The 17543-nt window shown below is 45.5% G+C and overlaps 1 protein-coding gene across 1 annotated transcript in view; it reads left to right on the plus strand.

The window, feature by feature from the left end:
* Nucleotides 1-17543, plus strand: part of LOC121293660 (alpha-1,6-mannosylglycoprotein 6-beta-N-acetylglucosaminyltransferase B-like) — a 1251241-nt gene that overhangs the window by 1219921 nt on the left and 13777 nt on the right. Inside the window, exon 24 of the mRNA XM_041216828.1 lies at nt 5892-6008. Within this exon, the coding sequence (XP_041072762.1) occupies nt 5892-6008 (117 nt within the window). The remainder of the gene's footprint in view (nt 1-5891; nt 6009-17543) is intronic.

A 17543-nucleotide genomic window follows, 5' to 3' on the forward strand; every position in this document is an offset into this window, starting at 1 on the left:
ACATCTTGCCAACCAGAAAAAGACCTATTTATGGCTACTCTTTGTTCCCTGTTAGCTAGCCAATCTCCTATCCAAACCAATATGTTACCCCCTACCCCATGAGTTTTTATTTTCCACAATAACCTTCGATGTGGCACCTTATCAAATGCCTTCTGGAAATCTAAGTACAGCACATCGACTGGTTCCCCTTTATCCACAGCACAAGTGACTCCTTCAAAGAACTCTAATTAAGCAGGCATTAGGTTTGTCCTTTTCAGGATTCAACCACTGCACAGAATCACAGAGTGCAGAAGAGGCCCTTCGGCCCATCGAGTCTGCGCCGACACGTGAGAAATACCCGACCTACTCACCTAATCCCATGCAGCCTAAGAACAACAACAAGAACTTGCATTAAGAGCAGGAAGCTAATAAAAGGCCATTTTTTAAAACATTGCTATGGAACCAAGAGGAGTAGGATTGGTTCCCTAAAGCCACGGTCTTCACAATCACTCACCACCCTACTGCTGTTGCCTCCATCTCATTTCAGAATTACTTTCGACCAACAAAGAAATTTGCACGCCATTCAAATGGGTAAGATGGAAGGGTTGTTTGTGGAGGCGAGACAGGTGCTAGCAGCTCATCCAAATTCGGCAAATGAGGCCCAAGAACTAATACAAGGACATCTCAGGCCTCCTCTTTGGGACAAATGCTAGGTACACCCCATTAATTACAAGCCCCAAAATAGCCCATAACCAATTCAGAACTCATTGGGCAGGATTTTCCCCTCATCGGGCAGACACGCTGGGTGGGCCTGAGAGTGGCCATGAAACAGACTGCTGCCCGCAGTCAGGCCCAGACACTGATTTCACACTGGCAGGCCAATTAAGGCCCACCCAGCGTGAAACGCGGCTCCACATGGCCTGCCAGCCTCTGGCAACCCGGCGGCCATTTTAAAAGCGGCCCCGGCAGCCCTTGGAAGGCTGCCCTGGAGGACATCCCCTGAGCCAACACTGTGGACCCAAGTGCAGCTGGACACGATAGGCAGGAGGGCAGGGTGGGTGGGCACTCACCCCTGCCGCTTCACTGATGAGTGCCTCACCATCCTCCTGGAAGAGTTGGCTGCCAGAAGGGACACCCTTGTCCCCAAGGATGGGACGAGGAAGCCACCGCACCTCACCAAGAGTGCATATGCGGAGGTGGCAGCACTGGTCAGCAGTCGTGACATGGTGCAGCGCTCCTGGGTGCAGTGCTGGAAGTGCTTCAGTGACCTGCTGTGCTCAGGAAGGGTGAGCACCATGTTGGCATGGGTCAGTGTGCAGATGTGTTAAGGCCTGGCCGTCTCCCAGTGGACCTCAGGTGTGCTAGAGTCTGAGTGCCAACTGTCAATCACACCGGAGCTGGCCAAGGGGGTGAGCCCTGGCTGCTTGGACTGAGTTACTTGTGGCTTGAGGGCCACGACTTGGAAGTGCCCTGTCAGATGCTCCTCAGCTGGGGTTGGCCAGGCTGCAATGGCGCTGCAGGTAGAGAGTGGACTAATCAGTGCTCCTCTGTTGTTTCAGGAGAAGACAGCCCACAACAATATTGAAAGCTCACAGACCAGCGGAGACCCTGCTAGCCTCCTAATTCTCTCAAGATATGAGCAAGAAGCCCTGGAGCTCGAGAGCCGGCTCACTCCACATGCAACCGGGCATGGAGAGGTGGGGGTGCCAGACAAAGGTGAGAATTTTGGATTATGCACCATTCTAGTGTAGTCTCTTCATTGATGTGAGCTTCGAACTTGGAGCCCCCATTGATCACTGGAAGACGAGGGCACCATGATGCAGATCTCCATTGTCTCACCAGGGTGCCTGGCATGCACAGTGACAGTGTGATGACTTTAACTAATTACATGTCCTTCTTCTCCCTTTTAGGTTCTCCAGCAGGCATTCACTCTCCGGATTCTGAAGGGCCAGCCCTGACACCAGAGGACCCACTGGGCATCATTTGCACCTGCGTCACACCCACTCTCTGAAGCAGGCACCAGCGCAGATACCAGCACCTTGGTGGGCATCTTGGTGCACATTGGTGAGGGCACTTCACAATCGCTTGATGTGCAGGCGGAGGCAGAGAGTGCCCAGGGCACCGGCAGTTGGAAGACTGCAGGGGATCAGGATGATGCTCAGTCGAAGGCTTATAATGAGCCTCTGGAGTTGTCCATTAGGTGGCAGATGCTGGATGTCCAGCGAGATGCGTGGGAGGATCTGACGGAGATGCATGGGGGTACGTGTGCCATGGTCTCTGTGATGGAGGAGTCTTTGAGACACATGAGCACTGCATTAACCATCATGGCTGAGCGCACTGCCTCCTCCATTGAGAGAGTGGCGACTCTCATGGAGAGGCAGCTCCAGGGACAGAATGTGGGGTTCTTGGGGTTGTGCTCCGACCTACAATCCCTCACGCAGACACTGAGCTCAGATGGTCAGTGTCAGTGTGGGAGATGGATGAGGCACCCAGTAGCCCAGCTAGTGGCCTGTCCATCAATGGTATGCAGGGAGGTCCAGAGAGACTTCACGTTGGCACACGAGCTCCCTCTGGTCTCTGCAGGCTCCTCTCAGGATGCTCTGGATGATGGTAGCAGCTCCTCCACCCCTCCAGCAGTGACCATGGCATCCAATAAGGCTGTGGTGACTGGGGAGATGCCAGTCGTGGCACTAGCCGCTCTCTCCCAGGTGGGGCCAGCACAGGCTGAGGATGACCACCAAAACCATCAAGGCCAACAAAACAGCAGAGTCAGCAGGTTATCTCCAATGCTGGTGCGAGCGAGGGGGGACATCTAGACGTAGCACTGGCAAACGTAAGTTCAAGGCACCATGAGCACAAGAGGGACAGGTGAGGGGTGATTTTCTGTTCATTTTTGTTTACTTTATGTATACTGGTCTGATGTTGAATTCCAGAAATGTTTCTGTTAAGATTATTGAACCATCAGAATGTCATAAATTGTGTTTTGTCGTCATGGCCTGAGTATGCTTCACCTTTTTATTTCATTGGTGCAGGTAATGCCAGTAAGAAATGCTGGACTTAGGTGGTTCTGAACTTTATTGCACAGGCACTGAGTGTTCTTTGGGTTCAAATGAAAGGTTCTTTTAAGACATCCGGAATGGATGAGACAGCCCTGACATGCATTTGAAGCTGATGTTTGGTAACCTAGCTGAAGTAGCATTGGATCAAGGCATCCCTGCCTCCCTGCAGGTTACCGAGGTCTGCCTCCATACCCTCAGCATTCTCCTCACTGTGCTGCTCTTCGAACTCACTACTGGACTCATCATCTGTGGCCTTTGCAGCTGTGTCAAGATTCTCTTCCCCCAGTGGGACCCCCTTTCCAGTGCCAGATTGTGGAGAGCACAGCATGTAACCACTATCAGTACACCTGCTCTTGGGAGGTATTGTGACCCCCTGAACAGTCCAGGTATCGGAAGTGCATCTTGAGAAGACCTATGGTCCTCTCTACCACCGCACTTGTGGAGGTATGATTCGTATTGTAATGCTTCTCTGCCTCTGTTCTTGGGTGGCAGAGAGGCATCATGAGCCACCTCTTCAATGGATAGCCCTTGTCACCCAGCAGCCATCCATCCAGTCGGGCTGGAACACAAAAGAACCTCGGCACCTGGGAGCATCTCAGGATGTAGGCATCATGGGAGCTGCCAGGTACCTTGCACAGTCTTGCAAAATCTGCATCCTGTGGTCACACAATATCTGCATGCTCATGGAGTGGAATCCCTTCCTGTTGACAAAGGCACCCGGCTGACCCACTGGCGCCTTAATGGCCACATGTTTGCAGTCGATAGCACCCTGGATGCGGGGGAACCCAGTAATCGCTGCAAACCCTCTGGCTCACTCAGCTTGGCTGGCCTCGTCCATACGGAAATGACTAAATGTCAGCACCTACCTGAACAAAGCTTCTGTCACCAGCTTGACACAACTGTGGACAGCTGATAGGGAGAATCCACACAGATCCTCCACTGAGCCCTGGAAAGAGCCGGAGGCATAGAAGTTGAAGGCCACTGGGACATTCAGAGCCACTGGCATGGGGTGTCCACCTACAAAGTTGGAGCTGATCTCAAGCCCAATTTTCTGGCAAATGGAAGTCACCCTCTCCCATGAGAGGCGGAGCCTCTTTCGGCACTGCACCCCAGACGTATTGAGGTAGCTGCATCACTGCCTGTAAATCCTGGCAGCAGGATAGTGGTATCTTCTGCAGCCCCTTCCGCCTTGGACTTCCTGTTGTCCCTGTGCCCCTTGTGCCTGTGCCTCTCCTCCCACTGGTCCCTCCCCTGGAAGCTGCAAAGGGACATGTAGCCTCCTCTCCCTTCTGCCCTCTCTTCCTCCTCAGGGAAGGTGCCTCCAGCGGAGACCACATTCCCCATTACCAGAGTAAGGGAAGGCTGTCTGATACCTGGAAGGGTCCACACAGTCTGAATTTTCCGGTGGTTTGGCAGACAGCAATGAGTCCTGCAATAAAGCCTGGAAATGCTAACAATGCAGCCCCGAACAGAGATGAAGCTGCCACATACCAATAAGTAACCAGCAGCAAACTATCTCCAAACCTCCTCACTACTCACACTGGCAATGCTGCTGATCCTCTTTGTCCTGCCCTTGGATGAGGTTTATGAGAATGTTGGCTGGCCGCCTGCTGTTTTGCCCGTGTGATGAGCAGAAAATCGCACGGGCAGGGAAAAATCACAGTGGATTGGACCATTGAGGGCCTTAAGTGGACGCTTAATTAATGGCAGGTGCCGCTCCGGCACCCATGCACGCCCACCGAGCGAAATATCGTGTGAGTGCACAATGACATCGGGACACTCACCCTGATGCCATCACGCGCTATTTTACTCTCGATCGGGTTGGGCGCGCACCCGCCCACAGGTTGAAAAATTGTGCCCATTGTATCACTAAATACATTGAAATTTGAGCTGATCGCACAGTAAAACAAAAGGGGAAAGATAATTAAGGCAATTTTCCTGTTACATCCACCCTGTGTTCTCCTTTTAATTTGTACCCTGTATGTGATGCTGGTAATGCTGCATTTATTGCCCATCCTTAGTTGCCCTGAGAAAATGGTGGTGGCCTTTCTTAAACCTTTGCAGTCCTCATGGTGATGGTCCTCCTCTTAATAAGCTCTTTAACTCAAAAAATGTACCTCATGTATGTTGTAATGAATACCCAAGTGTTATAAGAACATAAGAAATAGGAGCAGAAGGAGGCCATTGAGCCCCTTGATCCTGCTCCGGCATTTAATAAGATCATGATTGTGACCTTAACTCCACTTACCTGCCTGCCATAACCTTTGACTCCCTTTGGTAGATCAAAAATGTGCCTAACTCAGCCTGAATACATTCAATGACCCAGCCTCCACTGCTCTCTGGGGTAGAAAATTAAAGAACCTCTGAGAGAAGAAATTCCTCCTCATCTGTGTGAAACTATGCCTCCTGGAAACCATCGAATGGCATCTGCTATTATTTAGACATGCCCTAGTCCATTTAATGTCAACAATATTTTGCTCTGCAAGTTGCTGCAGATGGGAAGGGTCCAGAGCCCTATGCAGGTCATCAGGGAATTGACGGATCAGAGCCCACATCTGTGTGTCTTCTTAACCAATCAGATTGAAGAATTCTAAAATTAACAGCACAGTTACTGAGAAGGAAATGTGGGTGAATTCAATGTCAAATTAAATACAGGAAGAGAAAGAAAGAAATGGAAAGAAAGATTGAATTGAGAGGCCAATCTTTTGCAGCAATTTTCATGTTTAATTGTGCATCTGCCCCTGATGTGATATTTGCATGTAAATAATTGGGAGCGCTAATAGCTCACCATTATTTTGAAATCAATTTTTGGGAAAACATTTTGCTGAAACTATTATTTCCCTTTGTATCAAGGTTTCATCACAACATCCATACACTGAGTATTTCATTGGGAAGCCACATGTATGGACAGTAGATTTCAACAATACAGTGGAACTGGCATCGGTTGTCAGGACAATTTCAACAACCAAGGTATGATTATATTCTAGAACAATAGAAAGAAGGAAAAAAGACTTGCATTTGTATAGTGCCTTTCACAACCACTAGATATCCAAAACGACTTTACAACCAATGATGTACTTTTTAAGTGTAGTCACTGTTATAATGTAGGAGACACAACAGCCAATTGATGCACAACAAGCTCCCATAAGCGGCAATGTGATAATGACCAGATAATCTGCTCTTGTGATGTTGACTGAGGGATAAACATTGGTCAGGGCACCAGGAATAACTCATTTAATGAGAAACTGTGTTTTCACATTAACTTTAACTTCAGCCTATAATTTGAAAGCAGAAAGGTTAGATGATAAGCAGTGCTTTGAGGCTATGTTTTGCTTTGAAATTGTTAATTAAAATGTGCAGGATTTCATATTTTATATTGAAATCAATAGTAACTCAAAGTAAGTAATTGTGGGAAAAATCCACTTTATTTTGAGGTACTAAAATAAAAAGTATATTGAGCAGAATTTAACATGACCCATTTTCTTTGGTTAGGTGCTCACATCTTAGTCAAGTAGCTGAATTGCAGTAGGGTAAATTCTGGAGGGAGAGATATACCTACAGGCCATTATTTTACATTTCTAATGTGTCTCTGAGTGGGAAATAGTAATGGAAAAGCTTGAGGGGCAAAATATTGCGCTCGTTGGGTGGGTGCGCACTCGTAGGGCGAGCATCCTGACACCGTCGCGCACTCGCGAGATATTTCGGTTAGCAGGTATGCGTGGGAGTTGGCAGCACGCCCGCCGACAATTAACAGGCCATTAAAGTAATAATTAAATGAAATTTTAATTTGAAATTTTTCACTGCCCGTCCAACCTTACAGTTGGCAGGCAGGCGAAAAGGCCAAGCAGCCTTTGGATTTTTTTCGGCAGGCAGGATGAGACTTCCAACAGCAAATAAAAATGGAATAAAAATTTTAAATTTCATTCACAACATGTCCCTGCTCATGTGACAGAGTCACAGGAGGGGACATGTTTTTAACATTACTTAAATTTTTAATTTTTAATTTTAAAAATCCTCAGCTCTCTGAGGCAGCTCTGTGCCTCAGGGAGCTTTTACTACGTGCGCCCACATGCATGCACAAACTTTAGCACCTCCACCCAGGCAGCGCTGCAGCACACGTTTCACGCTGGCTGGCCGTTAATCGGCCATCCTGTGTGAAGTCATGGCCGGAGCCCAATTGTTGGCGGCGGTCAACTTCCTGACTGCTCCCAGGCCCGCCCGCCGAGGGCCATTGGAAAATCCTGACCCAGGTGTCAGGGGATGAATATATTTTCGAAGTATTTTGATCCTTTTACTCAAAGATTGTAGTGTAATAAATAATATCATCTTTCCTCTTTGGTAATGGTTTTAAGATAAAGGTATTATTGTGTTTGATTACATGTGAATTTTTTACATTGTGCTTTGAATAAAAAAAAAACAAGCAGTGCTATTTTATACTTGCTGCAAAATGAAGGGGCAGAAGTTTCTGGTCGGCGTGCGGGGACACGTAAAATGACGCACCGTGATGTTGGGCATGCGTCCCAACGTCGCCATGTGTTATTCTGATCTTCCGCTCGGCGGGCACACACCAGACTCACCGAATTGTCAAAAGGCCTGTTAAGCCCATTAATAAACTAATTAAAGCAATTGTCAGGGCTGCCTGTCCAACCTTAAGGTTGCCGGCAGGCGAAGAGCCCAAGTGGCCTTTGCATTTCTCATGAAACCTCATCCACGGGTGGGATGAGGTTTCATGAAGGGTTTATTAATTAAATAAAAAATGTTATTAAAATTCATAAACATGTCCCAGCTCATGTGACACTGTAAAGTACATTAAGAATAAGAGGATAACTAGGGAAAGAGTAGGGCCCATTAAGGACCATGGTGGTAATTTGTGTGTAGAGCCGGAAGACGTAGGTAGAGTTCTATATGAGTACTTTGTGTCGGTGTTCACAAGTGAGAGGGATGATGCGGATATGGAAATCAGGCAGAAGGACTGTGATATAACTGAAGAAATTAGCATTGAAAGGGAGGAGGTTCTAAGTGCTCTGGCAGGCTTAAAAGTAGATAAGTCTCCAGGCCCAGAGGAGGCCTAGAGGACTGGAAGACAGCCAATGTGGTACCATTATTCAAGAAGGGAGGAAGGGTTAAACCAGGGAACTACAGTCCAATCAGTCTAACCTCAGGGGAAACTATTGGAAGCAATTCTGAGGCACAGAATTAATCTACACTTGGAGAGGCAGGGATTAATCAAGGACAGTCAGCATAGTTTTGTTAAGGGGAGGTCATGTCTAACCAATTTGACTGAATTTTTTGAAGGCATGAGCAGGTGTGTAGATGAGGGCAATGCATTTGATGTCGTCTATTTGGACTTCAGCAAGGCTTTTGATAAGGTCCCACATGGGAGACTGATAACGGAGGTAAGAGCCCATGGGATCCAAGGCAATTTGGCAGATTGGATCCAGAATTGGCTGAGTGGCAGGAAGCAGAGGGTGATGGCGGAGGGATGTTTTTATGACTGGATGCCTGTGTCCAGTGAGGTTCCACAGAGATCGGTGTTGGGTCCATTGCTGTTTGTAGTATATATAAATGATTTAGGCTTGAATGTAGGAGGTTGATCAGTAAGTTCGTGGATGACAGGAAAATTGGTGGGGTGGTAAATAGTGAGGAGGATAGCCTTAGATTACAGGATGATATAGACAGGCTGGTCAGATGGGCTGATCAGTGACAAATGGAATTTAATCAGATAAGTGTGAGATGATGCACTTGGGTAGGACAAACAAGGCACGGGAATACACGATGAATGATAAGACCCTGGGAAGTAGCAAGGATCAGAGGGACCTTGGTGTGCATGTCCATCAATCCTTTAAGGTAGTGGGACAGGTAGATAAGGTGGTTAAGAAGGCATATGGGATACTTGCCTTTATTAGCCGAGGCACGTCACGCTGGACGGGCCTTAATTGACTCACCCATGTAAAATGGCTTCGTGCAGCCGATCACGGACAGTGATCAACTCCGTGCCTGCTCCTGCTCAGCCCCCACAATGAGGAGAAAATTCTCCCCAAGGGAAATGAATTTCACCTGCATTATATGTAGCATTTGATCATGTGAATAACATTGGGGGAATTTTTAACCCCAAAGCAAGAGCGGGTTAGAATGAGGTGGGATGTTAAAATTTTAAAATCTCAAACCTGACCCCCAATCTGCCTTAATCGCCCATTTCAATGGAGGTGGGGAGGAGGGGTAACCATCTTGCTCCAAGGGGGTGGTTTGTCCATTTAAATATTCGTATGAGTCAGCATGTCTGATAGTTAACCTGTCATCTGGTTCAACCCTGGCTGGCTGGGTTTCTTGTGAAATCCAGCAGCTAAAGGAAGACAAAGACTGCTTCATGAGGGAGGCTTTATAGCACAGCTTGTGGGCCAAGAAGAACATGAGTGTTTTCTTTCAGCTGACCAAGCTTACTTATTTCCCTGCCCACCATCAGACCATTGCCTGCACCTCCTCCGCCCCCACCCCCACCTTCCAACATGGTCAGACACACCCTGGGATTAGGGATCAGACACGCCGATGCAGAGATTTTTTTTCCTTATTGGATTTGCCCTAGATTGGGGATCAAGGTTCAGACTGCCCTCTGGATCAGTAATCGGACCCATTTCCTATCACCACAAACCTCGCCCCACCATCACACCACCCCCCCTCAACCGCCACCACAACATGGAACTATATAACCATAGAAAAATTACAGCACAGAAAGAAGCCATTCAGCCCATCATGTCTGCACTGGCCGAAAAATTAAAAAATAATAACTAACTGCCCATTCTAATCCCACCTTCCAGCACCTGATCTGTAGCCTTGCATGTTACAGCACTTTAGGGCAGATCCAGGTACCTTTTAACTGAGTTGAGGGTTTCTGCTTCTACCACCAAGCCAAGCATCGAATTCCAAACACCCGCCACCCTCTGGGTGAAGAAAGTTTTCCTCATGTTACTCTAATCCTACTGTCAATCACTTTAATTCTGCCATGGTAATTGACCCCTTCACTAGGGGAAACAGGGCATCCCTGTCTACCCCATCTAGGTCCTTCATAATCGTGTACACTTCAATCAAGTCACTCCTCAGCCTCCTCAGTTACAAGGAAAACAACCCCAGCCTATCCAATCTTTTCTCATAACTGCAATTTTCAAGCCCTGGCAACATTCTTGTAAATCTCCTCTCTACTTTCTGCAGAGCAATTATGTCTTTCCTGTAATGTGCCAACCAGAACTGTACACAAAATTCCAGCTGTGATCTAACCAGCATTTTATAGAGTTCCATAATCACATCCATGCCTTTGTATTCAATACCTCAACCAATAAAGGAAAGCATTCCCTATGCTTACTTTTCCACCTTATACACCTGTCCTGCCACCTTCAGGGACCTGGGGACATGCACTCCAATGTGTCTCACTTTCTCTATCCTTCACAATATCCTTCCATTTATTGTGTATTCCCTAACTTTGTTTGTCCTCCCTCACACTTCTCTGGATTGATGCATCACTTTTCTGCCCACTTAACCAAACTATTGATATCATTCTGGAGATAACAGCTATCCTTTTCACTATCAACTACACAGTCAATTTTTGTGTCATCTGCAAATTTCCCAATCATACCACCCATATTTAAGTCCAAATCATTAAATAAATACAACAAACAGCAAAGCACCCAACACTGAGCCCTGTGGAACACCACTGGAAACTGTTTTCCATTCGCAAAAACATCCATCAACCATTATACTTTGTTTCCTGTCGCTGAGCTAATTTTGGATACAACTTGCCACATTTCCCTGTGTCCCTTAGGCTTTTATTTTTCTGACCAATCTGCCATGTGGGACCTTGTCAAATGCCTTGCTAAAATCCATGTAGATAACATCCACTGTACTACCCGCATCAATCCTCCTTGTTATTTGCTCAAAAAATTTGATTAAATTAGTCAGACACAACCTTCCCCAAACAAAACCATGTTGACTATCCCTGATTAATCCATTCCTTTCTAAGTTTATCCTGTCTCTCAGAATTGATTCTAACAATTTGCCCGCCACTGAAGTCAGACTGACCGGCCTATAATTATTTGGGCTATCCCTCGCACCCTTTTAAAATAATGGTACAACGTTCACAGACCTTCATTCACTGTTACCTCACCTTTATCTAGTGAGAATTGAAAAATGATCCTCAGAACATCTGCTATTTCCTCCCTGGCTTCCTTTAACAGCCTGGGATACAATCCATCTGGCCCCGGTGATTTATCCGTCTTCAGGGATGCCAGGCCCTCTAGTACATCCTCTCTCATTATGCTTGTTATATCTAATATTACACTCTACAATCATCCCTCCCCTTAGTGAAGACAGAAACAAAATGCTCTTTGAGAACCCTGTCCAGCATCTTCAGCATCAGTTACCGTGTATATCTCTGATAGGCCCTACCCTTTCCTTAGTTATTCTCTTGCTCTTAATGTACTGGTAAAACAACTTTGGGTTTTCTTTGATTTTTCCTGCCAATATATTTTCATATCCTCTCTTTGCTTTCCTAATTACCTTATTTACTTCACTCCTGTACTTTCTATACTCCTCTTGGCTTTCCATAGTATTAAGATTTTTGTCACTGTCATAAGCTTTCTTTTTTTGCTTTATCTTACCTTGTATGCTTCTGGATAATCAGGGGGTTCTAGCTTTGGCAATACTGCCTTTTTCTTTGTGGGACATGTCTACACTGTGCCCGTAGAATCTTGCTTTTGAATGCCTCCCATTGGTCCATCACTGATTTCCCTTCAAGTAGCTGCAACAAGTCCAGTTTCGCTAGATTCGCCAGATTACCTCTCAGCTTTGTAAAATTTGTCTTTCCTCAATTTAGAACTCTTACTCCAGTTCTATCTTTACCCTTTTCCATAATTATTCTAAATCTACCTATATTATGGTCACTATCTCCAAAATGGTCACCCACTGCTACTTCATCTGCTTGCCCAGCTTCATTTCCTAAGACTAAATCTAGAATTGCACCCCTACTTGTTGGGCTTGTTACATGCTGACTAAAAAAGTTCTCTTGAATGCAGTTCAAGTATTTTGTGCCCTCTGTGCCTATTACACTGTTTGTATCCCAGTTGGTATTAGAGTAATTGAAGTTCCCAACTATTACTGCCCTATTGTTTTTGCACTCAGAAATTTGCCTACATGTTTGCTCTTCTATCTCCCTCTCACTATTTGGACATCGACATTACACTCCTAGTAGTGTGGCTGCCCCCTTTTTATTTCTGACCTCAACCCATATAGCCTCATGATTCATTCATCCCTCCTCACAGCTGTAATTGATTCTTTAGCCAATAATGCCTTTTTAGCCCCCTCTCTATCCTGACTGAAAACCCCATATCCAAGGATGTTGAGCTGCCATTTTTCTCCTCTTTAAGCCAAATTTCTATTATATCATGTTGCCATTTGTCTATCGATGCCCTCAGCCCATCAGTTTTATTAGCTATACTACTTGCACTTAAATAAATACCTTTTAGGATTGCCAAATTCCTGTGCTGTAAACCTTTTAACCTTTGCTTCTTCTGTCTTTCGGTGTCACTCGCTAATTTTCTGTCTCCCGCTTCCTGCTCTCAATTTGTCCTATCTGAATCTGCCCCCAGGTTCCCATTCCCCCTGCCAATCTAGTTTAAACCCTCCCCAACAACACTAGCAGATCTCCCTGCAAGAGATGATCAGAACCCCCACCACCTCCTAAGATCGTACAGTCTCCAGCAATCGACACCAGCAGCCCTCCACGCACCTCCCCACCACCCCCCCCCACCCCACCTCACTACCACCACCCCACCCTCCCACCACCAAAAGGAATTGGGAGCAATCCCACCCATCACACAAACTAATGCAGCCATAGACTCACCAGCTGGGCTCCTGGGCTGTGGCCTCCTCCAGAGTGCCTGCCCAACAGGGACCCAAACCTGTTAAACAAGGAACGGGGAACCTCCTGGCAAAAAGGATACATTGTGGAGCCAGACTCCACAACGTGCTGGCCAGAACACCTCCCTCTTGCTCAAATACCCGCCAAGTAAATATTGGGTCATTGGGCCTGAATTCTGAACCATTAGAATATTTTACACCATTTTCACAAGATAAATTCCTTGCCCTTGAACCCATGGGCTGCATCTTCCATTCGGTGAGCGGGGTGTGGACCCGCTCGCCAACGCGTAAAATGACGCAGGGTGACGTCAGGCGTGCATCCCAACATCACCCCGTCATTTACATTTTTAGTTCGGAGGGGCTGTGCACTCGCCGAACTGTCAAAGGCCTATTAAGGCCATTAAAAAAGTAATTTAAATGATTAATGGACCTGCCTGTCCAACCTTAAGGTTAGTGGGCTGGCGAAGAGCCCAGGCAGCCTTCAGAAAAAACATGAAACCTCATCCACGGGCGAGACGAGGTTTCTTGAAGGTATTAAAATTTGTGTAAAATGTTTAAATAAAAGAAATTGACATGTCCCAGCTCATGTGTCAGTGTCACATGAGGGGTCATGTCAGGAATATTTTTTTTCTGCCTTTAATGAAAGTTTGAATCTTGAACTGATCTCCCTGAGGCAGCACTTTGCCTCAGGGAGATCTGGGCGCTCTTTCATGTGCATGCGCGAGAGAGCGCACTCCCGGCTCAGGGAATCCTCTCCGCCCCCCACCTGCACAGGGAGCGCATAGCACTTCCGGGCGGACGTCATGCTGGGCGGGCCAATTAAAGCCCGCCCACGTAAAATGGCATCATGCCCCCGACCAGGGGCACTGATCGGGAACCCATCCACTCCCACACAACACCTCCCCCCACCCCCCCCAACAACGGAGGGAAAATTCTACCCGATGTTTCAGTTTATTTTCTTCAGTAAGTCTATAGATATGTATATCTCTTCTGTGCTTTCGATTATTCTGCCATGTATTGTTCGAGAAATTCACATAATACAAACTTGATTTGTGACCATTGATTATTTTGTAAAGAAATGGGGTGAAACAATATAAACTGGCTACTGAGAGTGAAATTCAACTTTGACAGTTGCACAAATGGTTAATGGCAAACTAGCAACCAATCTTACAACCCGCTCGATTATCTTTAGCATTCACTTCAATGGAAATCAAATTCAGGCAGGGTGAAAATGGACTGCCAATTCACTAACACCCATTTTGCAGTAATGCCAAGTCAAGTTTCAATCTGTTTCCCTCAGGAGGTCAGATCTGGGGCATGTTAATCATGTACCCCTGGGTCTGGAAGCTACAGAACTCATTGTTTGCCCTGCATTTTAAGTGTCTCTAGTGAAAGCATGAGTTACTTTAATGACATGCGTGTATGCAATTTGTGCTGTTGTTCTATAATTAGCATAACAAATCATGGGCACACTTGAACATTTTCAGAGGTTGGCACAAAAGCATTGAAAAGCAATTTGAGGTGAAGTCACAAGACAAGCACAGCGTGAGTGTGACTGCATGGGCATAGCACCAACTTTTAGAAAATGGGGTCTGATGCTCAGAAATTATGTTTTTTATTCTGGGTAACTCTTGTATAACAAACTCGTAGAATTAATGCAAATGCAGCCATAGCCCACTGGTAATCCAATGTTAATCAGCCCTTGAATGAAAACCATTGTTTTCTCAGTCGCAGTATCCTTTCTGACATAAGGGCGGGGGTGAGAAAAAGTGTCTTGTTGGGATGTTCTTCATCAGGCATTGTTAATTAGGAGGCTGTTCACATGGCAGAGGTTGAAGTCAGACATTGAAAGGATTCTAATGGAAAGAAGTAACTTCATATAAAATGTATCTACCTTCCTATTAAGTGCTGGTATAGGTCAGTCCTCTCTCAACTAATGAAGAATAGTGGTTTTCCAACAAAATCATAATTGGCCAGAAATTGGTGTGTATTTGTTATCTTACAAAACTGAACAATTCCAGTATCCCTGCATTTTCTTTCAGCTGTTAATTTTCAGAGTACAAATTAGAAACATGTATGTGCCTCTTTTAATGACTTCATTATTCAGCATGTAACATACCAGTACCATCTGCTTTCTTCACAGTATATTGTAGTACAATTATACCCTTGTATCTCTGCTAGGAGTTGAGTAGTAGTATCTTAAGTCATTTTTTTTCCAGTGGGTTTCTCATATCTCTGAGGAGACAATTATCAAATTTCCCTTTGTCCTGGAATAATTGGAGGATCGAAGATTGCCCTTCAGAATTAGGAGCATTTCCAAGTAACTGCATCGACAGGTATAATGATTTGGCAGCGGTCACGGACAATTTGAACATTCATGTGTTGATGAGCGCCATGGAATGTTACACAAGTGCTTGAATGGCAGTTATCCTCTATGGGGAGTGCCAAACCTTTTGAAAAACCCTGCCACTGCATGCTAGTGCTGATCTTAATGTGCTTACGAGCATGTCAGAATAGGACATCTGTGTTTTGAGTAAAAGTACCATGAACCTCAAACTGACTGATCCTAGACAAATTTCCCTGTGGTTAAAAAAAACTGTTGGTGTTGCTGTTAACCATATTGGCAGCATAGGACCATTGTTGCTGTTTCAGTTCAGACCTGATTCCAACAAGTTAACATGGATTAATCAGTTGCTTCCTTGATGAGACATATTGTGTCCAATGGTGGGCACCATACTTTAGGAAGGATGTGAAGACTATGGAGAGGGTGCAGAAAAGATTTATGACCACACTTCCAGGGATGAGAAACTTCAGTTATCTGGTCAGCTTGACAAGGGTGGGGCTGTTCTCCTTAGAGAGTAGGAGGTTGAGAGGAGATTTGATGGAGGTGCTCAAAATCATGAGGGGTCTGGATTGAGTAGGTAGACGGAAACTGTTCCCATTTGCAGAGGGCACAGATTTAAGATGATTGACAAAAGATGAGGAAAACATTTGTACACAATGAGTGGTTAGGACCTGGAATGCACTGCCTGAGAGCATGGTGGAAGCAGATTCAGTTATGGGTTTCAAGAGAGAATTGCCTCAACACCTGAAGAGAATAGATTTGCAGGGTAAAGGTGGGCGATTGTGAATAGTTGAGTTGCTCTTACAGAGGTCTGGCACAGACACAATGGGCCAAATGTGCTGTAACCATGCTATGACTCAGTTCTGTGATTTTATGGGGGCAGACTTTCATGTTGTTTTGTTGTGCCTGGATATATTGAATTGCCTGAGCACTGAACATAAAGGAAAATCGGTTTAGGGGATCACATGCCAGTAGCAGGATCTAGCTCAATTTTATGCTCGTTTCCATGAATCTACAAAAATCAAGCATCCTCCATTGTGACCACTGCTGATTTTTCTCTTATGTGCACTGCCCAGTTACAACAACAAGATCTGTCCCACAGTCTCTTTGTGCATTCTCATTTGTGAAGTTGAGAGCTCTGTCATTCCAGATAGACATATTGCCTGAGCAGTGAATACTGGTAATCTTCTTATATCTCTTGCATACCTTTGACCCTGCTCTAATATTCATGTTTTCTTCTTCTTTTCCTCTCACTCTTAATCACAAAGTATGCTATTTTCTGATGTACAAAATGGAAAATTCAAGATACTTGAGTGAAAAGTAGGGATGAAATTTGTACTCATGATGGGGTGATGGTACTGTAATCTGCTCAGGGGAGCAAATTCACCTGCTTCCAGACAATTCTTCTCTCCTGTCTATTCTGGACTTCCCAGCCTTGCTCCTCTTCTCCAGCCTCCCATACCCCTCCCTGTTTTTACATTATGACAGAACATGAAACATGAATTCGGTGTTCAGCTGCCATGACTGATAATGACGGGGTGATGGGTGGATCTACGCATACGTGAAGAATTTTTCAAATTTCTTGGCTAGAAAGTAGAAGTTTCATATTATATGTGTTACTTTATATGCAAATATATAGGCTGAGATTTGCTAATGCACCCATATAGCTGTGTGATCTGATACAGTTGACTCCTTAATAATGTCCCTTGCCGTGCTCCATACTGGTCACCTCTCCACTACATAAGTGTCACCCTTAGAATAGGTGTCAGTGTTATGAATGCTTGAATCTGAGCATGAGGAAATTTGGAATTGACCCATAACTAACCAAAAACAATCATTGCCCGAAATGTCTATTTAAGTACTCTGTATGGGTGCATTAGCAAATCTTAGCCTATATATTTGCATAGAAGGTAACCCATATGATATGAAACTTCTACTTTCTAGCCAAGAAAATTGAAGAATTCTTCACGTATGCGTAGATCCACCCATCACCCCACCATCATCAGTCATGGCAGCTTAACACTGAATTCATGTTTCATGTTCTGTCATAATGTAAAAACATGGAGGGGTATGGGAGGCTGGAGAAGAGGAGCAAGGCTGGAGAGTCCAGAATAGACAGGAGAGCAGAATGGTCCGGAAGCAGGTGAATTTGCTCCCCTGTGATCACACAGCTATATGGGTGCATTAGCAAATCTTGACCCCAGGAAAAGCACTTGGAGCATGGCTACAATGCACTAAGGTGCCATGCACATTTA

The sequence above is a fragment of the Carcharodon carcharias genome, chromosome 22 (genome assembly GCF_017639515.1).
Source record: "Carcharodon carcharias isolate sCarCar2 chromosome 22, sCarCar2.pri, whole genome shotgun sequence".
NCBI lineage: Eukaryota > Metazoa > Chordata > Chondrichthyes > Lamniformes > Lamnidae > Carcharodon > Carcharodon carcharias.